The sequence below is a fragment of the Molothrus aeneus genome, chromosome 4 (genome assembly GCF_037042795.1).
Source record: "Molothrus aeneus isolate 106 chromosome 4, BPBGC_Maene_1.0, whole genome shotgun sequence".
Taxonomy (NCBI): Eukaryota; Metazoa; Chordata; class Aves; order Passeriformes; family Icteridae; genus Molothrus; species Molothrus aeneus.
In genome coordinates, this window is record NC_089649.1 from 25,813,008 (window position 1) to 25,836,712 (window position 23,705).

At 38.7% G+C, this 23,705-nt stretch overlaps 2 protein-coding genes across 2 annotated transcripts; both read right to left on the reverse strand.

Annotated features, from left to right (window-relative positions):
* Positions 1 to 115: 115 nt before the first annotated feature.
* LRIT3 (leucine rich repeat, Ig-like and transmembrane domains 3) lies at positions 116 to 11,031 on the reverse strand. Its single transcript, XM_066548996.1, has 3 exons — positions 10,277 to 11,031; positions 2,484 to 2,789; positions 116 to 1,477 (listed from the first exon to the last, which is right to left on the reverse strand). Exons 1-3 carry the CDS (start codon positions 10,803 to 10,805, stop codon positions 414 to 416), a joined length of 1,899 nt encoding a protein of 632 aa, XP_066405093.1. The 5' UTR covers positions 10,806 to 11,031; the 3' UTR covers positions 116 to 413.
* A 2,510-nt stretch (positions 11,032 to 13,541) lies between these two features.
* On the reverse strand, positions 13,542 to 23,439 carry RRH (retinal pigment epithelium-derived rhodopsin homolog). The gene is made up of 7 exons (XM_066548997.1): positions 23,334 to 23,439; positions 19,769 to 19,959; positions 18,084 to 18,183; positions 17,266 to 17,419; positions 16,741 to 16,909; positions 14,566 to 14,744; positions 13,542 to 13,671 (listed from the first exon to the last, which is right to left on the reverse strand). Exons 1-7 carry the CDS (start codon positions 23,437 to 23,439, stop codon positions 13,542 to 13,544), a joined length of 1,029 nt encoding a protein of 342 aa, XP_066405094.1.
* Positions 23,440 to 23,705: the final 266 nt, after the last annotated feature.

Here is a 23,705-nt window from a genome sequence, read left to right on the forward strand (position 1 = left end):
CACAATAAAAGTAGTTAAAACTGTTTTCCTATTATGTTGAAGGACATCACTTCCAAGAAGATTGTGATTCATGTTTGATACATAGCACATCATGTGGTAAAATGAGAGAAGAGAAAACAGAATGTTTTAATAAACCAAAAAATATCTTTAACCATAGAGCCACTTCATGCTGTATTTTTCTTTGGAAGAACATCACTCCTTCACATCCAAAATCACAAACATAAAAAATAAGAAAATATACAGGCAACATTTTTCTTCTATTCCCCCTCCTACCCACCACCACCCAGTAAGACTCTATTATACCAGATAACATATTCTGACCACCATCTAGCATCAACTTGCTTCCCGACACAGCATCACCAGTTTGAATTAATTTTACCTATTATTTATTTCATCTCCACCCTCACCCATGTTCAGCACAGATACTCAGACCTGGAGCCCTCACTTTTGAAGGTCATTTGAGAATCCATGCTTGACCTAGAGCAAAGGAGAAGTCTTTCTGACTCATCCGTGTACCTTCGTGCCCAGAGCTGGTCTCCTGCACCCAGTGTTCGAGGCTTCAGCGACAATGTCTCAAATTGCACATAAGTCTCTTTTGCAAGTTCAGCTTCCTTTGCAGATTTTGGTTTCAAATGAAGTTTTAAAACTTTGTAGAGTAAGAAAAATATCAAAGGTAAAACAACCACACATGCTGCACTGCTAGCCACTATCAGAATGGAAAACTCAGAGCTGCTTTCATCATTTAACCCATCAGTGGAGAAAACAACACACTGCTCTTTTGTAGGTGGCACGCCTTTGGGTGAGACACATGCCATATATTGAGTACTAGGTTGCAAACCATCGATTGTGACTTTGTTTTTGTTAGAATCTGTGCTGAGAGGCAACATATCTTTCTCACCATACTTGGAGTATAACACAGTCACAGCAGAATTGCCTGTGGCATTGACAGTTTTCCAAGTTAAGGTCACTCTTTCATCAGATTCACTGATCACTCTTAGGTTCTTCACAGTAACATTTTGCTCAGCCATACCTGCTGTGCTCAATGAAGTATCCTCACCTTTCTTGCTTAACTCTCCAATCTGCTTTCTGTTTCCATTTGTCACTGCCTTTGAAACTTTCTTTCCATCTAGCATGAGCCTGGATTGCTTTCTTTCAGTAAATGTCATGCTGGTTGATCTTTCAGTGCTCACCAGAGCTGTGGTGGTCGATGTGATGGGAAAAGGTCTGGTTGTCCTCTCGGGTTCCTGCTTGGATTCCTCCTGAGTTGTATTCTGCCTCTCAGCCTCTGGCTTCCTCCCAAACTTCTGTGGTGACACAGTTGTAGTAACTACACCAACCACTGTGACAGTCACAGCAGCTTCTGACATTCCTGCCAAGTTCTTGGCTTTACATCTGTATTCTCCTGCGTCCTTGTATGAAATTCCTGTCAAGCTCATTATGGACCACCTGACACCCTCTCCAGGAGTTTCTTGAATTACTATGGGAAAATGCAAAGAGTAAAACATAATGAATTGGAAGTAAAGAGGAAGTAAACATTGTTAGAATACTTCTTACCTTTCTGCCAGAAGGAATTACATGTATGAAAATTTTAAAAATTAAACACAAGCAGTCAAAAAAACACAACAACAACAAAACCAAAACCAAACCAAATTTCCAAAATAAACTATGGAATTCCCAGCCATACTCTATTATTAAATAAAAGTGCTCAGCTTGGGTCAAAATGGAAATAAATGTCTAGAGTAATTAGAATACAGTTTGCAATTTCACTAAGAAAAACAAAACCACATAAAGTGAAATCAAATGTCTTAAGGCTGCTATTGACTCTTAAATACAAGACCCACTGACTTCTTGTGACACTTATCATGCGACCCATTTAAAATTCTGTTGGAAATTTCCTTTGTCCTAAGATATTTCAGTTCCCTTACCTTCATCAGACCTATGATAACTGCTGACAACTTGGCATTAGCAAGTAGCATTTTTTACATTTAAGTTACTGCATAAGTATCTGTCATAGCAGCTAGAATGTCAGACAATGATGCCTTGCATCATTTGCACACAGAAAACATGAATTTGGAAAATTTTATGTTTATAATGCTGAGTTTTAAGTTGCTCAGTTATGACCTCACTGGCTTTTTTAACATGAACATTTTCAAACAGAAGTTCCAGCAAAAAATTCTCCTTTCTAGCTTCTGAGTTAGGGTCCAACTAACCCAAACTCCATTCCCCTTTATCCTTCCCCCACTTCATCCATTTCTCCCTTCCACACACATTGCTCTTGTAACAGACCAGATCCACAACCAAAACAGTCTGCTGGACATGGTAAGACGCAGAACTAGACAGAGAATTTCGCAACAGCTGTTGCACAGATACGATTGCCAGTTTGACACAACACATGGTCTGTTGTTACTCATTACAATGATCTCAAAGCACAAGCAACCCAACAATTTTTGGTTCTCCCATTTCCTATAAAAGAGCAGTTATACCTGTGTAGTTGACTGGAATATTGTCTGACCTATTCCAAGTGAGCTGTGGTGTTGGGTACCCCGTGGCGTCACAGCGTAGCAGGACGTTGCTGCCCAGTGGGGAGGTGATTTTTGTTGCTGAGGTCATCACCGATGGTTTAAGACACTGCTCTAACTCAGCTCTCTGGAACAAGATTCCCGCCAGGCTCTCAGGTCCACTACATGAAACCAATGGATCAAGAAGTACAATGGAGGTGTCCACAATTTTGGAAAATTCAATTAGCTTTGAAATGCGACAGTCACAGAACCATGGATTGTCCTGAAAACCTGAGGCAAGAAGGGGAGTGGGGAAAGAAAAAAAAAGTTGTCAGTCAATATATGGATATTGTGACTACAGTATGACACATGACTATCACCAAATACAATCAAGAACAACCCTGGAACTATTATGAGCTAATCTTTTCTCTTTCAACTTGTTTTTTGTTCAGCTGATTGGTGGGAGAATATTCTCAGAGGTTAGGGAGAACAGTATGAGTGTTTTTGTTAAGCTAAAAAACTTCACAGAAGTCTACGGGAGCTTAGTGATGTGCTGGCATTACCTGTGCTTAACTTTGCTATTTATCTACTACATTTAAGACCACTTTGAAAAGATGTCTTAAGACTGATGATACATTTTCACCTGCCTGTGCCTCCTGGAAAGACAGCTTCTCTTTGCTTCGTGTCACTCTCCTCTCCTCTTAGTCCTTCTTTAGGCTCTTGCAGCTTGACCTTCCCTGACTCTTTTTTCAATGCTTGAGGAGAATACAATGATTTAAGGGTTTAGAGCTTACACCAACATCTCTGCCCCTTGAGAAAAAGGGATAAAGGCTAAGGAGAAAAAGTTTTAGGCCAACAAAATTTTTATCTGGCTCTGAACCACACCATTATTGTTAGAAGTTGGCTTCACTACAGCCTCTGAAATATATTCAAGAAGAATAACAGAAGAGTAGAAAATAGGAAGGACCACAAAACACCATAATGACTACAATATTTTTGTGATGGCACACAAAAACCCTCTCTCTTCTGTCAGAGCCAATAACATTTGTTTCTTGCTTCCAGTATATTAATTAGAAGCTTTTCCCTCTTTGTGAATTTATGACGTTGGAAGAGAATAACCATTTCTGAGGAATGTCAGTCTAAATCCTCAGCTGGTATTGATTGCCCCACTATGTTGACTTTCATAGAGTAACAGTGACTTCACCAGGTAAAATACGACACAGCATATCACTAAGGAGTTCAAGTATTTTCCTGTTGGACTCATACTTTTGAATATGCCTTTCTCATTTTCTCCAAGTACTACTAATAAACAAATCCTATGGTCTGAAATAAGGGATGCAAGGACTCCTCACTACTGAGTTTACTGATCAGTACAATAAACAAGTCATATAAGTCAAACCAGTGTTAAAAGAAAAAAGAGCCCTGAACACCTGCAAATATTTTTCAGAGTGCAATTTTAAGAATCATCAAAACAGCTCTTGGAAAAATGATGGGTTGTTCTCGAAAAACCTGCAGATGAAAGAATACATGAATATTTAACTACTTCTTCCTTTTATGACCAGACCAAGATTAGGTTATTTTAAGCACAATGGTAGTGATTGGTTAAAACTATGGTAAACCCCAATTAATCCCTGCTCTTTAAAACAACACTTGACCTGAAGAGATTCCATGACTTTGACATCACAATCCAATTTCACCCCTTCCAGACAGAAGAGATTTTACATCTATTCACTACTTATTTTTTGTGGTGAGCAGAGAAGGAGAAGTCAAAGGAAAGTGAGGAAAGCAGCAACCGCTTTTCCTCAAAAGATCTCCAAAACATAAAAATTTTGCCTGTGAACTTCACACACATATTCATAAGGAGAAAAGATACTATCCAAGTGTTTTCTATATCTAGGTACATCAACTGCTTGTGCTCATAGAAATTCTGCTCAATCAGGCACATGTATGTAACTATTTGTGCTCATCTTTTCAATTAGGGAAGCTCTGTAGTCAGAGACAATACTCCGGTAATTTTCTTTTTCTTCTCACTTTCTTGCAATTTTCCTCACTATGTTAAGAAATTTACTGCAGGAAAGGAAGGGGTTTATTCCTTTTTTTAACCTACTTGAAGCACTCAAAGCCTTTGAAATAGAACCAAAGAATGGTTACATTAGAAAAGACCTTTAAGACCATTAAGTCCAACTGCTAACCCAGCACTGCCAAGTCCAGTACTAAGCCATGACCCTGAGGGCCACATTTACATGTCTTTTAAGTACCTCCAGGAATGGTGACTCCACCAGTTCCCTGAGCTCCCTTTCAGTGGAGGAACTTTTCCTAATATATATACCTCTACACAGCTTTCATAGTCTCCCAGTGTCCTGAAGAAAAGCCCAAGTCATTATGATAGGTATCAGAAACTGACAAAATGAAAGGAATGATGAAGAAACAATGAACAGTCCTTAGATTGGATGGCTGTTAAGTCCAGCCTGGACACAGGTTTGACCATCTGATTGTAGGGCAGAAGAAGAGTAATGTCAGTCAGCCACTTCATCTTCCCCATCCATCATGCTTCCCGATGAAACTGCCTAAAGAAGCAGGATTTACACAAATATATATAATAGATACAGATATATTAGTTCCTTCCTTGCCCCCACAGCACAGCCCCTCAGTTTGTCTTGCCAATATCTGACAGTATTCACATTATTTCTAGCTATTGTAAATCATCAAGTTATGTGAATTCTCAAAATGAAAAGATGAAAGAACTATTGAGTTGGAAGCAAGATAAAACACTGAACTTCATTATACTTCAGTTAGTGTTGAAGAGAACAGAAATATGAATGTAAACCTAGTTTCCAAGCTACAAGGGGCATTTTGAACTTCATTCAACAGTTTGTGCTGACAAGATGTTAGAAGTGAAAGCAAACACGTGAAATAATAAAGAAAAGGTTAAAAAGGGGGGCAGAATTGGAAAATTGAAAATATTAGGGAGCTTTAATAAAAGAAATAATTTCTTAAGAAGCAAAAATTAAAATAATGATAAATCTCTGATGGTACATGTATCTGAGGAAAGAGAGTATCTTTTTAAACCCTGGATTCTTTTGTAGAAATATCAAGGCAGCTTGTTGATCTGAGAAAGAAATACTAGCCAAGGTAAAACAAACATTGATAAATATTTATGCACCGTGATATACCAATGCAGTACTATTTTAATATTAATTATTAATTATAAATTGCTCTAAAACCCTTTACTCTAGATTTAGTATATTTTATATTTACTCTCACACATTCATATGTATGCTTGCACGTACAATGGCAAACTTATGTATATGCGTGTCTATGCATGCACATTTTTGTAGTCTCCTCAGTAAGCAGGGTTTCTCTGGGCTGTGTCAATATGGACTTTAGCTATGAGCAAAATTTCCTTTGTTAATCAGTAACCAGACGCGGACCAATACTTGTGTAACACACTGATTTTTAGTTGCTGCAAAATAGCAAGATGTAAACTATTCAAGTTTTGGACTGACAGAAATACTCACCACAGCTTGGGCCAGCCTACCCCAGGCTCTTTCCAACTGAACCTACACATTTTGACCCATGGTTCGAAACAGTGAATTCCATATCCAACACTGTCACAGCATTTTCCCCACATGGAAATTGCTAAGGGAGTAGTTTCAGGAAAAGCAGTATCTACCCAGTGGCTCAGCTTAACAGGTGGGAGCCTGATGGACCTGCAGTATTCCAAATTTTTGGCACTTCTGCATGCAACAGAGGCAAGATCTCACACAACTGCCACTCTGTCAAATACTGGACTATTCTGTTCCTCTCAATGACTCACTAGAGTCCACCATACGGAAAAAGCTACTGCCATCATTCCTGCCAGAAATGTAAATCTCTGTACAGCAGCCAGTGCTGAAATTTAGTTGTGATTTGGATCAAAGTATCAGGCTATGGGGCTCCAGAGGTAACCAAGAGGGCCAGAGGAATTCACACACTGGTCCTCCAGTCATTTGCACTGTTTAATTTTCAGCTCACTCCACAGCTCTGTTCTGAGCTGTTCCAAAGGGCACTTTCCAAGACAAAGCCAGACATGGGTCCAGGGACAGTTGGCACTCCAGGGGTTGCTCACTGACAGGCTTGTGGATGAGACCACAGCAAGGATGGCTCTCTCTATCCTGTTGCTCCTCCCAAAGCAAGTGCAGTGGGTTTTGCACCTCCAAACTATTCTGCATGTCTGTCAGCCCTTCAGGCATACAACATACCCCTGCTATTTCATATTCCAAAAGCATAGATGAATGATTTCCAATGCAATTCTCACATAACTTCAGGCAGGTTAGACTGAAGAAAAAAAAACCCCATTCCCAGAATCACATTTGAGAGTCACTGCAGAGCCCACAGAAAACCAAGGGCTAAGTCTTACAAAATGTGGGACAGACAGCCAGCTTTAAAGAGAGCTGCCCCTAAACTGTGTGGGTAAGAGCCAGAGGGAGCCACTTGGCCAAAGGGCCAAGAATCATTCCCAAGCCTCTTTCATTTAGCATAGGGCACACACAGAGGAACATCATACAGTGGGAAGCAGTTAAAAAACCCAAACCTCTCAGTACAGAGATGATGAACTGGAATAAAGAGATGTTAACATGCCAGTCCTCTGTCAAAAGCAGCCTTTGGCTGCTCCAAGAGTCCTTGAAGTAAACATGGGGAACCTGAACTTTCTCATACAAGCAACTGTCTTGATGCTCAGTCAAGACATTGAAGATAAAATTGCCTCCCGGTATTAAAAAATACATTTGCACAAACATATGAGTTTAGGGCCTTGCTGGTTTTGATCTTGTTAATTACATGCACATGACAATCTTGTTTTACCAGAACCAGGAGAGAAGACAGCTCAAGTCAGAATTGATTATACTAATTAGAATCCAACTGCTGTGTTCCTGACTAGACAAAAACAGCATTTATTTACTCTGGTAAATGGGATTCAGCTTCCAGCAGAGTTCTGGCTGCAGTGATCATTCCATGTAGGTACACAGGTCAGGCTGAATGCTCCCCCAGAGAGTGGCTGGAGTGCATAGGACACTCTTGAGCATCAAAGTATGCAATTGCGGGCATCTCATTTTAAGAGAAATATTTTTTAAACATAAAGGTGTCCAAAATGAACCAGTAACTATGGTAGAAAATGAAAGGAAAATTAAAACACCACATACAGCAAAAAAAAAAAAAAAAAAAAAGCCAAATCAAACAAATTAAAAACCCCAACAAAACCAAACCAAATTAAAAAACCCCAACTCAAACAAAAACAACAAAAACCAACCAACCAACCAACCAAAAAAACCCCACAAAGACTTCCACATTATATTAGAAGCTGGTGAAAGAAATTGTGTGGTTTGTTAGCATGGCAAACAGGGAAGGAAAACCTATGAAAGCTTGCTATAAGAGATGGTGATTAGATTTTTCTGTATGCCCATGCCCTGTAGGGACAAGAGGTAATCAGCTTAGTTTGCAGTAAGGGAGATTGAGGTTAGATATTAGGAGAAACTTTCTCACTACCCTGACAGACAGATAAGCACTGGAGGAGGTGCCCATGGAAGGCTCTGGGGTGGTCTGGCCACAGCTTTAAAAACAGCACTGACTTTACCAGAATGGCTCAGTTCCTCTGGACCTGTATTCCTGTAGGCTTGGTCCTTCCTGACCATATATCTCTGTGATCCCTATCTGTAGCTCAGAGGAGGAGGAGGATATCTGTGGGATGCACTTCTTTCTCAGGCTCCAGCAAGCCCAGTGGAGAAAGGACGGCCATCAGAAAGGATGCACTAATACCAAATGGAGTCTAAATAAATTTGTCAGAATAACCCATGACATAAAGAGCACTGCACTTTCTAAGCTCCAGAGAAAGGGGATGTTTTCTTATTCACTATAAAGTTTCTTATGTAGCAAGCACTGTCTGTCTGCACTGGGATAAACTCATAGGAAAACTATTATGTCCATGAAAAAAAAAAGAATTCAGCTAATTGATTCACAGCTTACCCAAGGTAAATTTACTCAATATAACACAAGGAAAGTACTGCCTGGCATTTTGTATTCTCAGGTGCAAATTGATAATGGCTGCAAAGAGCCTCCCTTAGCACCTAACAGGAAAAAAAAAAAAAAAAGGAGAAGCAAGGTTCTGTCTAAACCCAGTGTGTGTAACTCTCTGGAGGCCTGTGTTAAAACCCAGCTGTAGTTCATAATGAAAATGGTCCAAAGGTCACATCCAAAGCCTTCAAAGAACTCAATGCTGGCACCAGAGGGTTTGCCAGGACTACAGGAGGCTGGAAAAGTGCCTGCACCAAGGAAGCCTGCAGATGATTCCCAGAGTTAATGGGAGAGAAGAGTGTGTGTGATGGTTTAAGATTTTTTTGGTGGTTTTGTATTGGGGGTTATTTTATTTTCTCAGTTCCTTTAGTTTTGCCTGAAGTGGTGAGGGCTGTGTAAGATAAGGAAACCAATTAATCTCTGGGACTCCCACATGAGATCATGAAGATTAGATCTATCACAATCAGCTCCCACTTTACAGCCTCCTGTTGTCTTCATTGTGGGGACATGGAAAGGAGTACTGAGATGGACTTACTTTTACAGCTTTTAGTATTTTATTTTTTAAAGCCTGAATAAACCAAAACCCTTTATCATGCAAGCCTACAGTTACCATATTTATGAAGCCATGCATCCTACTTGCATCTATTAAATTACTTATATAAAATATGATCTGAATGAGAGTTTCAAGCTGCAGCTTCTGCTGTGAAACAAAGCAGCTAAACAAATGGACACTGAATACTGGGAGATTTAGATCAAGAAATTGGAAATATTGGGCAGTACAATGCAGATCAGATCTTTACCAGTGCTTATAGAATTACTGCAGTAGATACAGCCAGCTGGTTTTCCTCCCTTCCACCTGCTGCACTACAAACACATCAAATATGTACTTCTATGTAAACAGTGATAGAGAAGAACAGTATTGATAGAATTGTTCCAGCTTGAGACTGAAGAAGAGAAAGGGGTTACCCTGGCAAGACCTGGAATTGGAGATGAAGTGTCAGATAAAGCACAATGCCACAAACAGAACTGATGCAACTGCATGCCAGAGAAGGGGATCAAATTATGAAAAAAAACATTCTGACCAAATTATTCTTAAATACTTACCTTAGATACTAAAAAATAAAGTACCATGAACAAATAGGGATCATACTCCTATTTTCTCTCATATTCAATATGTAAATTGCAAAAACTTGAGGATAATCAGTCAGCTTTAGAGTAATGCAAGGTCAGCAGAGGTCCCAGGGAGACCAGAGCTGCTCTCTTCTAAGCCACCAACACTATCTGCAGCATTGTGTCACAGGACAGGCTTTATAAGAGCATCAGCTCTAGCTGCATGCTTGGCTTGGGAGCCTCTGGAAAAAAGCAGTTGCAAATGGACAGGCTTACAGTTGCAAACACAAAGAAAGATGAGGGAAGTGTCATCAGAAACACAATATAAGTCCTCTATTTATATACCTACTGAATGGCCTGTATTCCTGCAATCTGCATTCTCATAGCTTTTACTTCAGTTTTATAGCTTTGAAGTAACAACACACATGGAGGTCACCATCTTCATTTTATGTTTTTTTGTTACCAGTAGAAAATAAATAAATTACCACAGAGCAAACCACAAGAGCAACCTGGGTAAAACCCCCTTTCCCGAATCCTAGGCTGATCCCCCAACTGTTCTCACTTGGAAGTTAACGTTCAGGTATATTTTGGTAGGGAATGAGATGGGCTGCTCAACATACCCAAGATTACTCTCTGTGTCACCAGAATGTCTGTGTTCTTGGACACGATAGCTCCTGAGAAGGGGGGCCAAATGTCCATGAGGTCTGATGGCAAGGTGGTCAGCTTGTTGCTGGATAGGTCCAGGTAGGTGAGGTTTCTCAGGAAGCGGCCAGCATCAGCGGGAATGCTGGTCAGCTTGTTGTTGTGGAGATCAAGAGTCCGTAAATTGGGCATCTCGGCCAGGGATTCCCAAGGGAAAGTTGAGAGCAGATTACCATCCAGCCTCAGCTCATGCAGCTGTTTCAAGTTATAGAAGCTGCTGATATCAATGTTGGCTACACAGTTGTAAGTGACCCACAGGTACTTGAGATCTACCAGGTAGTAAAAGGCTTCAGTCGGAATCCTTCGTATGACAGTTTTCTCTATACGAAGCTTTACAGTATCCACAGGAACATTCACAGGGATCTCATACATGTCAGGGTCATTACAGAGCACAGACCTAGCAACAGGGAAGGAAAAATAAAGAAAAAAAAGGAGGGGGAGAGACATATTTGCATTAATTTAGCAGAAATTTGAATTTCAGATTCAAAGATACAGAAAGCTGTAGCTTTCTGCAACACTACTACCAGAACAAAGAACACAGAAATCAAGAACAGTCCTCTGCATTTAAAAGCTGAACAAACTCCACAAACATGGAGTCTCTAAAGACCAAAAGAATACAAACCAGAACTGATCCTTTCACATAAAACCTAGATTTGCTTTATTCTAAAGTAGATAAGCACCACCCTCTATCCACCCCTCACTCTACTGACAACTGAAAGACAAAAGCCATTGTACAAGGAATAATACATGCGTGCGTCTCAAGTGGGAAATGCATGTCCCTAATTAAAAATACTAAAATTCAAAATTAAGATTACTAATCCCTAATTTTTCTGTATGATGAGGAGGCAAAGCATTTTCCATACTTACCTTTTGGAATAAACTGAAAATTTAAAATATACCAAAGAAAATTCAGTAAAGAAGAGCTTTCTGGCCCTCTTGTTGATGTCTGTGTACAAATTACTTGCTTTATAGAGATGAAAACAACTTTCTGCTCACAATGATTTCAGTGAAATGGGATTTCTCAGCATTTTCAGTTATTTGATTTCAGGAAACAATTTCTTTGGGGTATATTGTTTGCACATACTAGCTTGAAGGATCCCTTGCCTTCAATAAGTCTATCCTTAATTTTCTCCCTCTTTTCTCTAGATTATTCCTCTATTTTACTTTTTCCTCATGCAGCTTTATTCCAGATAGCCGGTGACAATAAAGAGCAATGACAAAGAGCATCTCCTAAAATTGACACGACAATACCAGGTCACCACATTTCAAATTAACCTCCTTACTATCAAAAATTACATAATTTACTGCAGATTTAAAAAAAATAAGAAACTACTGTATTTATTTAACCAGAATCCTCTTACACTAGTTAACTAGTTTGTAGAAATAGAAAGGACATTGGAATAGTAGGAATGTCATGGAGCAGAAAGAAATTGCCTCCTGCAGAAAATGAAGATTTAGAGTAGCTGTTTGCTAAGTACAAAGCCATAATCACCATCTGCTCCTGTTCAGGAATGCTGTTAGCCATTGAGTGCTAATGTAAAATATGCTTCATTGCAACTATGCTAGAAATAATTTCCAATGTCTGAGAATGTTATCTCCAATTTCTTCAACCCTTTTCCTTATAAATGGCCCTATATAACAAATAATAAAATATATACCTTGTTCCAGTGCCATCACTTCTGCCATGGTAAACACAAGTGCATTGTGAAGGGCAAAAGCCATGAACTTCTTCAAAAAAACTCATTAGGAGGTAGAAGCAAATAAACAGATACATGGCTTCCTCCCAGAAGAACTGACATGAAGAAATGTGAAGGCTTTACTCCTAGGCATTCATGTGCAGTGTGCTACAAATGTGAATGCAGCCATCCATTTAGTAACAGCAGATTACAACAGATTAGCCCAGATCTGTGGTTGCTTAACCTTCAAATGTATCCTGAATGCCATCAGTTAAACCAGCTCACTCTTTACTCTGTCAGAACACACTGCTTCAAATCACATGTTCCAAGGTTGTTTTAATGTGTAGATTGTAAAGTTAGTGTGTAATAAAATATCTCTTTTCCTCTCCTAAGAGGCAGTGCATATATTATACTGTCTATGAAGTGTTCCAAGGTTCCTGAAGGAAATCTAGTACACCATGAGGATATTGCAGGGCATTTTCTTTAATACTGAAAATGGTAAATTAATAGGAAGCCTAGATTCCAGAGCTTTTAAAAAATCCCGTAAAAACAGGGTTTTGCCAAAAATACATATATGGTTTAAGCTTTCCACTGCAAAGCCAAACTGCATGTGCACACACACGTAATAGTTGAAGCTCAACCTATACAGTCATCTTTTTCATCCTGAACAAATCCATTACTCATACTGACAAAGGTATTTCTTGAAAATCAAACATCAGACCTACATAAACATAAGACTGACTTAAAAGTCATGAGAAATTACCATAAATATTTACTCAGTTTTATGCACCACCCAAGTGAGAAGTTCTAGGGTACATTTTGTCATACTTTCAGGATTTGCTGTGCAGTCAAAAGCACTAGAAACACGCTACTCACAAAACAAAAGCTGTTTTTACTACAAATTAATTTAATTAAACCAAATTTAATTTGGTTCTACCAGTCAAATTTTTTAAAATATTTTAAATATGCTGAAATTCCTTCAAAACCCTAAAACCTAATAAATTATTCTATGGGGTCAGTGTAGATATTTTGACAACATATTCACAGAAACAGAACTTTGCAAAGCATATCAACATGGACACTTGGTATGGACATATACCAAGTCATATAACCATAGGGAGAATTCAGAATATTTGAAATCTGAAAAACTTTCAAGGGAACCTGGCAGAAAGTACCTCATGAAAGGAATTAATACATAAGAAAAATTTGGGGTTATTGAACCTAAGAACTTTGCAGTTCCATCTTTCCTGGCCCCTCTGTCACCTTGTCTAGCTCTGTAAAAGTCACAGTGGCCACTTTGCTACCCTTTTTTTTTGGGACAGACATACTGGACCAATAAATCTCACCCTCAAAAACTAAAGTCTTGGCAGGTTTTGTCTCCTTATCTTCTCTAAAAAGATTACTGTGACTAACACAAACCAGCTAGCAGGGAAAGATTATTATTCAAAAAGAAATTGTCCAAAAGATGAATTAACTTGAACCCAGATTTCACTTCTTTCCATGCAACTTATGCAGGCAAATGACTGGAGTTCTGCGATGTCAGTGCACTTTGAGACACACTCATGGGCAAAGCATTGTTTATGGTTATCTCTTGCCTTGTCTGACATCGCACCATTGCCAGGATCGCCCTCCGAAACCTGCCAAGGGCAAAAAAGGGGAAACAGAAAGATCATTAGCTGGAGAACCAAAGAGAAGGGAAAAATTGGGTAAGATAGTCTCAACTATTACAATAGTTCTCAATTTTAGTAGAATGGACTTAATAAAAAACATGTATTTGAAATTCAAAAGGACCTGGGTCTTTTACACTTCCAGGTACAGGAGTGTAAAGCTAATTTCATTTCTTAAATAGGGATCACAGCAGCTTTTGTTTATCCCAGGAGAGTGTACAGCCATAACAAAGATGAACTCACAGAATGGGAAAAAAACACAGATGTTTTTCCATTGACTCAGCAGGTATGTTCACCTAGGCAGAGATCACAGGCTCTGCTTGAAGGTTGGTAGCAGAGATGGGAAGAATGCCTCTCTGCAAAACACAGGCCTCAGTCAGAGGCACTGGCTTGATTAGAGCATTTGTTATGCTTGCTCAGATCAGAATAGGCTTAACCTATTTACTTTAATGAAAAAGGTCAATCCATCCTAATCCATTGGAATATGATACATCCCAAATCAAACACAAAAATCTACACCAGTTACATGTCACTAAGACCATACACTTTGGCCACAGTCAATAAAACCAGTTTACTACTGATGCAACCTAAATTCTGTACTGAATCCCCTTGAGAAAACACAAATGGGATTTTCAAAAGCTATGTTAGTGCGCTCTCAAAAATATGTATCAATTCAGGATGTTGTGATGATGATGATGATAACAATTTACTTTAGGCTTTCCTGTCCAAAAGGTCATCTTCAGAAAATTAACAGCGCCGTACCATTTCCTCTTCACTAATCAGTTTGCCATGTTTTACAGGTGATCCTTCTACACTCAGATGATAGGCTAAAATCATGAAATAGACAAATTTCAGAAGACTTACTTTTTGTTTGCAATGACATAAATGCAGGGATTATAGAATGTGGAAGATTTTGCAAAGAGAGGAGCTATGATGGCCATTGCAGGAGAAATTTTCTTTGGGTCTCCAAAGGAAGACCACAAACACACAATAGAATATGGAGACCATGCCACCAAGAACATTATAATCATCACAACAGACATCTGTAAAACAAGAGGAACAGATACATAACCAATATTATCTCAAGATGAAGAGCACACAGCAAAACCTCATAACAAAAGCACATACACCTAGGTGAAAACAGAGATATCCTGAATTAAATAATATATAAACAAGCACACCTGACACATTCTGACAGTTAACGGTGAAATCTGACTTTGGGGATTTAATAGCACACCTCACTGCATGGTGTCACTTCATTACATACAATATTCCTTCAAAATCAGCACTACTCATTATGTTAAATCTGACCATCAGGAGTTTAAATTACCAGAGAGGACTTCACACATGAATTACAACCTCCATAACAAGTCACTCTGGGATGCTATTACAAACAATAAATATGAGCAGAGATAAAAATTTAAGCCAAATATTTAATTCAGCTGTTAATGAAAATGTTTCATAAGGCTTAATTAAATAAAAGAAAGCAAATGTTCTAGGACATATAGTTGAGGAACCCAGAAGTCTCTGCTTGGTTTAATGAAGCATTATAGACATGTTCAAGAATAATACACAGGAGGTATCTGAGCTGTCGTGTCTTCTCTGCCTGCAGAAAGAACAACCTGGGCAGCTTGGGGCCCACGGCCCAGGACACCTGGACAGTGACAAACTTGGGGTAGTAGAGGGTAGGAGAGGTAATCAGCTGAGACAGACTTTTCTGGATTTTGTCAGGGACATGAATCAGCAGTGGAAACTGGAATGGAAATCTCAAATGAATCAAGAGGACAAAACAAACCACTAGAAAACCAACCAAATCTGCAGGGCTGCATACACAATGGATTCCCTAGTGCTGCTCACCTACATCACTATTTAATCTTTCAGAGATGACCAAAATGAGAAACAAGAAATAAACAGCTACTTTGTATGAGCTGCTCTAGAGGACAATCAATACACAAGCAGTGACTCTCACAGAAGATCCCTATTTAAATGTAAACACAATACCAATATGTAAGAAAGAACCCTTTCATTTAAAAGTTTGGTGCATACAAAACTTAGAGGAGGCTAATTTTCAAAAAGCACATACTAGTCCAGTTCTAGACAAGGATATTGCTTAACTCCAAAGTATTTTTTTCTCTTTTTTATTATAACTTAGTGTCTTCAACTGCAAAATAGGAAAAATGCATTTTCTTCACAAACATGAGTCTAAATTTTTAACTGAATCCTCAGTTTCAATTATTCTGAAAGTTCTTCACAAAAGTAAAACACAAATTACTCCTTTTAGGTAAAAATACTATTCCTCAGAACGTAGCAATGAGAAAGTTTTCCAAGGAATGCTGTTTGCACTGATAAGTAATTCAAAAACATAGGTACATACTCTTCTGTCCAATCCTCTCTCACTTTTTCATCATGCCCAACCATAAATCACATCTTTACACAAAATCAAAGGAGCTGGTGAACTTCAAGATTTCTCAAGGACTTTTATACATTAAAAGAATGTCAACCTTCAAGGCAGGATATATCATTTCATGCCATAACTCACATTTGCTACTGCTTACATAAGAGATAAGCTCAACAGACTGAAAAGAACAAGGGACTGGAATTACACAGCTTGGGAGCTGGAAATGCACTCTCATTCCTAGGCCACGAGTTCAAGTGAGAGTTGACCAATCCATTTCAGACCAGACACATCTGTGAACCAAGCAGGAAGCCTAAGGACTCTGCAGACACAGAGTAAAAGTTCTCCTAAGGCACCTTGGAGGTACATTTCTAGGTAATGACAGAGGAGAGTGGCAAGGAAAATTCAGTGTTCCCAGCCTTCAAAGCAGCTATTCATCTGGAGAGGGTATTAGACCAAAAATAAAGAATTTAGTGTGGTAAGTCAAACTAAGAGTTTTCACCAAGGCTTAGTATCAGCTAATATTTAGTATAAAAGAAAAGGGGGAATGTAGGAAACTGAAATACTTAAAAGACTGCATCATCCCTTTGCAACTAGGACTTTAACACAAAGAACATGCTTAAACAAAACATGCACTCATTTACCTTTGTCACATCTACTTGGTCAGACCAATCTATGTTAATGCTCTCCAGGCAGTTACTGCTGGCATATTGTTTCATTGTCCGGGAAACATTGTAATAACAGTAAAACATGACTGTTAAGGGCACAACAAAATTAACAGCAATTACACTCATTGTGTAGGAAATAAAGGACCTGATAAGACAGAAAAACAAAACAGAGTAACTTACAAATAGCCATCCAGGAAAAGTTACCAAAGAATTTGGTATTTTGATTTGATTTTGACATTTTGTAACAAGCTCTAAATAAAAAGGAAAACGCTCTTTAGCTATTTTTTTTAATTAGAAAGTACAAGTATTGAAGTTTTGAAGCATAACTCCTACGGGGTGTTTTGCTAGACTTGCACTATGTTATTTTTATTGCTTTAAATTTTTGTTAAAAATTTTACTTCATACTTCAGAAAGAAGTTATGCTCCTACAGCAATGAATTAAACAATTTTAGACTCCAGTGAGCCAGCAAAGTTAAAAGAAAGCGTGAGGGGGAATCTTACGCATCATTTTTCCTCCAATTTACTGTGCACGTTGCTCCGGTGGGATCGGGAGCGTAGCTGGCCCAGCCTGCAGTAGGCATGGAAGACCAGAAGACTGCATTTATCCAAGCAGCAAGGATGAGAGTGGCATAGCTACGGGTGGTCATTCTTCTTCCTGCAGCCAAGCACAGACACAATTCTCATCTGCTGCTTCTTTCCAGTGTCAAACTAGAGTAACAGGTGGCTTCCAACAAGCACATAAAGAGTTTATATAGACCCTTTCCAGTCCCAAACACTGTTTCATTCTGCTGCCTGACATTTCAGTCCTTTCAGCCTTTAAAGCCACTTGAACACCATCACCCATTCCAACTCAGCATACAGGCAATACCTGATCCCAACCCCACGCCAAAAGCTTATTATGCAACACTGCATTCAAGTACATCCTTGGAAGATTGCAGGGGAGGAATTAACTGTTACAACACAGCTGCAACAGAGGAGAGAAAAACACCCAGGGGATGTTAATAGAGGGACACACCTGCTTGACAGAGGTCAAAACCTCACACAGCCAGAGGCTTTTTGTGTGCTTCACTGTATGGATGTGGCCCTCTAAAGACCGAATATGGCCATAAAAACACAATTTATAAAGAGAGTAACAGCCTAATGATTAATTTTTTACTTTAATGAGCAGTATGCCAACTAGATAACTTACTTAACCAGGTACTGTAGGTTCAAGTTCTGCCCAGCGCTGTAACTATGGAGTCATTAATGAGAAAACAATACAATCAAATCAGAATTTTATTCCTCCCAACAGTGACTGAGTTTTGACCCTAAATCAGTACCTATATCAGGCCTGCAAATGGTCAGGTAACGATCAACAGCAACAACAGTCAGCAAACCAATACTCGCCATCCCAAAAAAGATATTTAAGGCAGCATAGATCTGAAATTAAAACAAACAAGCAAGAAAACAATTTCTGAGAAATCTTTCAAAGATGCAAGCACAAAGCCGTGTACTGAATCAACACAATTCAGCCACAGTTCTCTTCTGTAAGCAAGGTCTTAAAGGTCTTATTTCAATGCAGAACATTTGAAATTTGAAGGTGGCTCATTAGAAAGTAAACATTTCAAAAGCACCTGCTTGTGTGCACATTAGAAATCCTAAAGACAGCAGTCTCAAAATCAAAGAAACACTGTCCTTCAATAAGTAAATTTTGAGATTCAAAATTTGGAGGGATTTATTTCATGTTATCAATTTATGTTAAGGAAACCTGAGGAACATTTGGTCCATCAGAAAGAGTTACAGCTTTAGCAAACATGAGGTTCTGATTTATCACTCTTTCACCTGTTGTGATGATTTCACAGATGTGGCCCACTGATTTACCCCCTCAGGCTCCATTTTTAAGTGTGTCAGATCTTTTGCACAGAACAACACATGCTGCAACCCCAGCATGCTCCAAATGCATCTGCCTGGTCATCCCATAGGAAGCCTGACCAGGAAGGATGACTGGGAGGGCTGTGTTACCACTGGCACTCCAGTAATACAGAGCCCTGAGCCAGAGCACATGGCACCAGCAGTTATAACAGATGGCATTCAGCCATCTCAGATCACAGGAATCATTTGGTTTAGGTTTAGGTAGACATGAGCTGTGCTTCAAGTGGTCTTAACTCTCAAATCAGTGAGATCTCATCAACCTGAACACACCACAAGCCAATCCAGATCCAAAGATGTTAAAAGTGAGGCTTCCTGCCAAACAATGACTGAATTTTGACTGTGAAGGTAGTGTCTACTGAGGCAAGTGATGTCAGATTGTGATGAGCATCTGTTAGATAAATGTCCAAAATATTTGCCTTATGACACATTTTCAGTATATGCCTTCACATTACTACTCATATTCATGGGCAATTAAGACCAACAGTCTATCAATTATGTAAATTAAAATCACAATACACAGTGAGCAAAGGCCACCATCTCTCTGCTATGGAAGTATATGTTTTTCAGTCAGTCTACTCTTAAAAATAGGCAGCTCTTAGAAGTAGGCTAAATCTTTAATGGAGACCAAAAACCTTAGAGGCCTTCACTTTGGATATCCTATTAGTCCCATCCAAAAAAGGACATGAATTTGCCAAGCAGAACTCACCAAGATCTGTCAAGCTCACCATCAAAACAGAAGTCACTATCAAAGTTTTTTAGCTCTCAGCAAAATCATCAAACATGCCTGTGTTACTACAACCATCTTCATTTCAGGACTTGATTTTGTAACCCTTCTTAAAGCTATTTTAAAATGCCTAGTCGGTAGACATAAGGTTACACTTAAATGTTTCAGATTGTAAATATAAGCTTAAAGTGAAATTCACACAAAATACCATCTCCAGAAATTGCTGACATCACAGAACATCAGCTTCAGGTCCAGAGTCACATTCTGCATCTCTGCCTTATCTCTTAAAATAACACGAGGCAGAGCCATTACTTATTTCTCAGTTTGCTTTTAAGTGCTGAAACTTTCTCTCTAACTGAATTGCAATACCTGGCATCCAGTATATCCAAATTTCCAGCTTCCATGCAGGTCTGAGGCTGCAGACATGGGATAACCAATGCCACTAACACCAATATCAGTAAAAGCCAAGTTGATAATAATTGCGTTGGTTGCTGTCCGAAGCTCTTTGTACTTAACAAAGATGCCTAACACAACAATGTTACTGAAAATGCTTATCACTCCTGTAAAAACAGAAAAAGGAAAACTTTACAAAAGGTACACACCAGCCAGCAATACACGTGCAGAAGAAAATGCAGCCTATTGTAATATGTAAGTCCCAAAAGAGATTTATTTTTAGTCAAGTACAAGTTTGCAAAGAGGACAGACACCTGAAAAAGAGAAAAAATCTTTTCCAGTTAGGCAACCTTCACATGGATTCAGCCAATGAGACCTTTGATGCAATGACAACAAGCAGAGCAGAAATTCAAATGCATCTAGGATTACACTTCAAACACTCTGGCCACCAAGTACAGTGCTGACCTCCATGGTAAAGAAGAATCCAGGTTGGTGACTGGTAAATAAAAGAGTTTTAAAAAAAATTTATGCACCTGATCTAGAAGAAGGCCCCTGCCAACCCCTGAGATTCAGTAATTTTAAAATCAAATGAGGCAAAATCATAATTACCCCTCAGCTATCTCTCTTTTAACACCACCAAGGATGTTTGTTCTCAGGTGCAGGTCTGCTGTTGGAGGTCCAACATCTTTTGGCCCCACAGATGCCATCATCTATCATATTCATATACTCACACATTTCAGGAATGACACTGATCCTATGTGCTCCAAAAATTTAAATAAACGAGGAGCTGAGATCTGATCTGAAATGAACACTACAGTAAAAAAACCACATGCAGTGCTAGTTCTGTCAGCTCTCCTGTTAACAGATAGCATTTCATCTCTTGGGAGAAAGCAAAGGAGAATTACAAGTTTAATAATGCAGACTTCTTATGAGGCAAGTTTTAACAGATATTACAGCTACCAATAATGAAATCAGACATACAACAGGACTGTAAACTCGTATCCTCACGGTGAAGAAAAGATCCTTCTAGACACACTTAAATTTAATAATTCAGAGTCCAGCCTTAAAAGGAAGGGGGAGAGAGGGGAGGCAGTGAAAACAGGGAAGAAAAAGTGGAACCTGTATTAATTAAAAATGTTATTATCACTAAAGTAAAATAATAATAGAGCAAAAAAAGAATTTTGTTTTGAAGAACAAAATATAAGACAAAAGACGGATTCCATCTTGAACAAAGTGAGAAAAAACATGTAGATACAAGAAATTATCTCTGTTTCTGAGGAACAGGTCAAGCAAATGAATGAAGTTTCTCCAGGCAGCAGTTAAGCAGTGCCCATTAAAAGAGCATTGAAGCTGGTCAAAGCGCTGAAGTACAAATCTTGTGAGGAGCAGCTGAGGGAGCTGGGGTTGTTCAGCCTGGAGAAAAGGAGGGTCAAGGCAACCTTATTGTTCTCTACAACCACCTGAAAGGAAGTGAAGCCAGGTGGTGGTCAGTCTCTTCTCCCAGGAAACAAGTGACAGGATGAGAAGAAATGGCCTTAAGTTGCACCAGGGAAGAGTACTTTTGGATATTAGGAAAAATTTCTTCACTGAAAGGATTATCAAGTACTGGAACAGGTACCCATGAAAGTGGTTGAGTTGCCATCCCTTGGAATGTGTAGATATGGTGCTTAGGGACAGTTTAGGGTGGGACATGTCAATGTTGGGTACTAGCATCAAAGTAAAAAAAACCAGGTACATCTATAACATGGAATTTACCTGTCCAGCTAGCATTTTAAAATTATACCAGAGCATTCACCACTACAAGCAGAGAGACATCCATGAGGCAGCAGAGCTTGCTGCAGCCTGACTATCCCTGCTGTCATTACAAAAATGAATACACTGACCAGTGTAATGGTTAACAATTAATTCCTTCCCAGAAAACAAGAGAGAAACACTTAAATCTTTTAAAAAGCAGCATAATGATGAACACTGCACCCAGACTTCATTCTAATTTTTACATTTCTGCTTATTAACAAGGCTTAAATCTTCCAGATGTGAAATTTGCTGTGGTAAGGCTGGTGCAAAGCAATCAATCATACTTTCAAAAAGTTTATGGACTTCATTGACAAAAACATTTCTCATTAAGAAATTAAAGATTTAATTTCTCATTAAGAAAGTAAAGATTTATCAGACTCCCCAACTATAATTAAAAATAAAAAATTGGAAAAAACCTAAAACTGCAAAGTAATCCAACTTTTTTTTCCCATGACATTTAATTTCCATGCAAGATTAAGAAAGAAGAGCTGGCTTGATTCTGGCTAATTCCATTGATACCCTGTGATCACCAATGATAGCTTTGATTCCAAACCGTTTGACCAGCTGGCCAAAACTATCTGAACATATCATCTTGTTACATACTACATAATCAATTTTAATAAAAATATAAGAGGTATATCTAGGCTTCCAATACTTGGCAATTATTTATCTCTACAGCTTCTTAAGAAACCTACTGCTCTGTGTAGCTGTTCTATTAATTTCTCCAAAGACCTTAAATAAATTATTGTCTTTGCATCCAAAAATACCCACTTTTCCAGCACAGCAATTTGATACTCACCACTTCAGACATATATGCTAAATAAACTGCAACCATCAGCAATACTATTTCATATAAATGTGAAATACATTAATATTTTACAGTATTTTAAAATCTAACTACAACTTGGAAAAATTTGTGGTAGTCAATTAATAAAGACTAAACTGTTTTGATTTTCAATAATAAAGGTATAGAAGGCCTGTTTTTAAACACAGTAGGTTTCGGTTTTGGTTAGCTGGATATTTCATTACTATGGCAGTCACTGCTTCAGAAAAGCACTACTGAAGAAGCTGTGGTTATATAATGAATAAGTTTTTAAGGGGAGAATAAGAATAATTTTATAATCATTCAAGTTTAGCCAAAGACCACTGCAGTCACAGGGATAAAACACGATGTAAAGCTTCACAGCGTGCTTTTCTAACACGTGTCATTGGTGAAAAATACAGCTGCAACTGGAATCTGCTCTTCTCTGATTAATGACCAGCTCCCTCCCTCTAAGTCACATTCCAACCCTTCCCCTTACATCCCCCTAACAGACACCCGCTCACATGCTCAGACTACACATATATTACTACAAACATGTGGCCCAGGAGAAATCTCAAGATAGCTTCGAGCACATCACAGAAAAATGCAAGATGTGACAGCTATGCCCTATTTTTATCTATTTTGCAAGCTGGCAGAAACTAATTCTCACTCTCTTCTATAATTACATATCAACAAAATGTATTTTTTGAGACACAATGCTGCCTTCAAATATAGAGCAGAAAACTTAGATTCTGCACACTTCAAATGTTTCTGCACATTTCAGTCAGGCAGCTGATTGCTAACTTGTCAGTAAATATGAAGAAAAGCCATCAGACAGCTGTCTAACACAAAAAGAAATACCATCACTATTACTGTACAAAATGAGCATTCAGATCTACAAGTTCTATTTTAAAAACTTATGCAACAATTTGCCAATGCCCATACCTGCTGTTATTAAGTAAGCTGCAACTATGTTGTGCTCAGTCTGTGTGAAGGCTGAATGAGCTTCATTGTCACTTTCTGAGGAATTGGATGAGTCATTCCAATGCATTGTCGCCTATCCTCTGAAATAATTCATCAAGAAGACGAACCACTACAAAACCTGTCAGGCAACTTCTTCCATTATTCAACAGACTCACTGAACAATTAAAAGAAGGGGGGTAGGGAGGAGTTCCCCCCACCACTGACAGCTTCCAAGCATGATTTAATTGGACTAAAGTGGAAAGAAGTTTATGCTCCCAATCTATGCAAGAGATTGTTAATTAAAACAAAGAGCAGCACAGAACTGAGTAAATTTTGAACAGTGTGCTTAAACGT

What these genes read in the sequence shown, in the direction of transcription:
- RRH (XM_066548997.1), bottom strand. Translation starts at nt 23,439, where the DNA reads ATGCATTGGAATGACTCATCCAATTCCTCAGAAAGTGACAATGAAGCT. An exon ending in AGCTTACTTAATAACAGCAG is followed by an intron (nt 19,960 to 23,333) that starts GTATGGGCATTG and finishes CTGTTTTTACAG; the next exon opens with GAGTGATAAGCATTTTCAGT. An exon ending in TTGGATATACTGGATGCCAG is followed by an intron (nt 18,184 to 19,768) that starts GTATTGCAATTC and finishes TTTTAATTTCAG; the next exon opens with ATCTATGCTGCCTTAAATAT.
- LRIT3 (XM_066548996.1), bottom strand. Translation starts at nt 10,805, where the DNA reads ATGTCTCTCCCCCTCCTTTTTTTTCTTTATTTTTCCTTCCCTGTTGCT. An exon ending in GACACAGAGAGTAATCTTGG is followed by an intron (nt 2,790 to 10,276) that starts GTATGTTGAGCA and finishes TTCTTGCCTCAG; the next exon opens with GTTTTCAGGACAATCCATGG. An exon ending in TATTCCAGTCAACTACACAG is followed by an intron (nt 1,478 to 2,483) that starts GTATAACTGCTC and finishes ATTTTCCCATAG; the next exon opens with TAATTCAAGAAACTCCTGGA.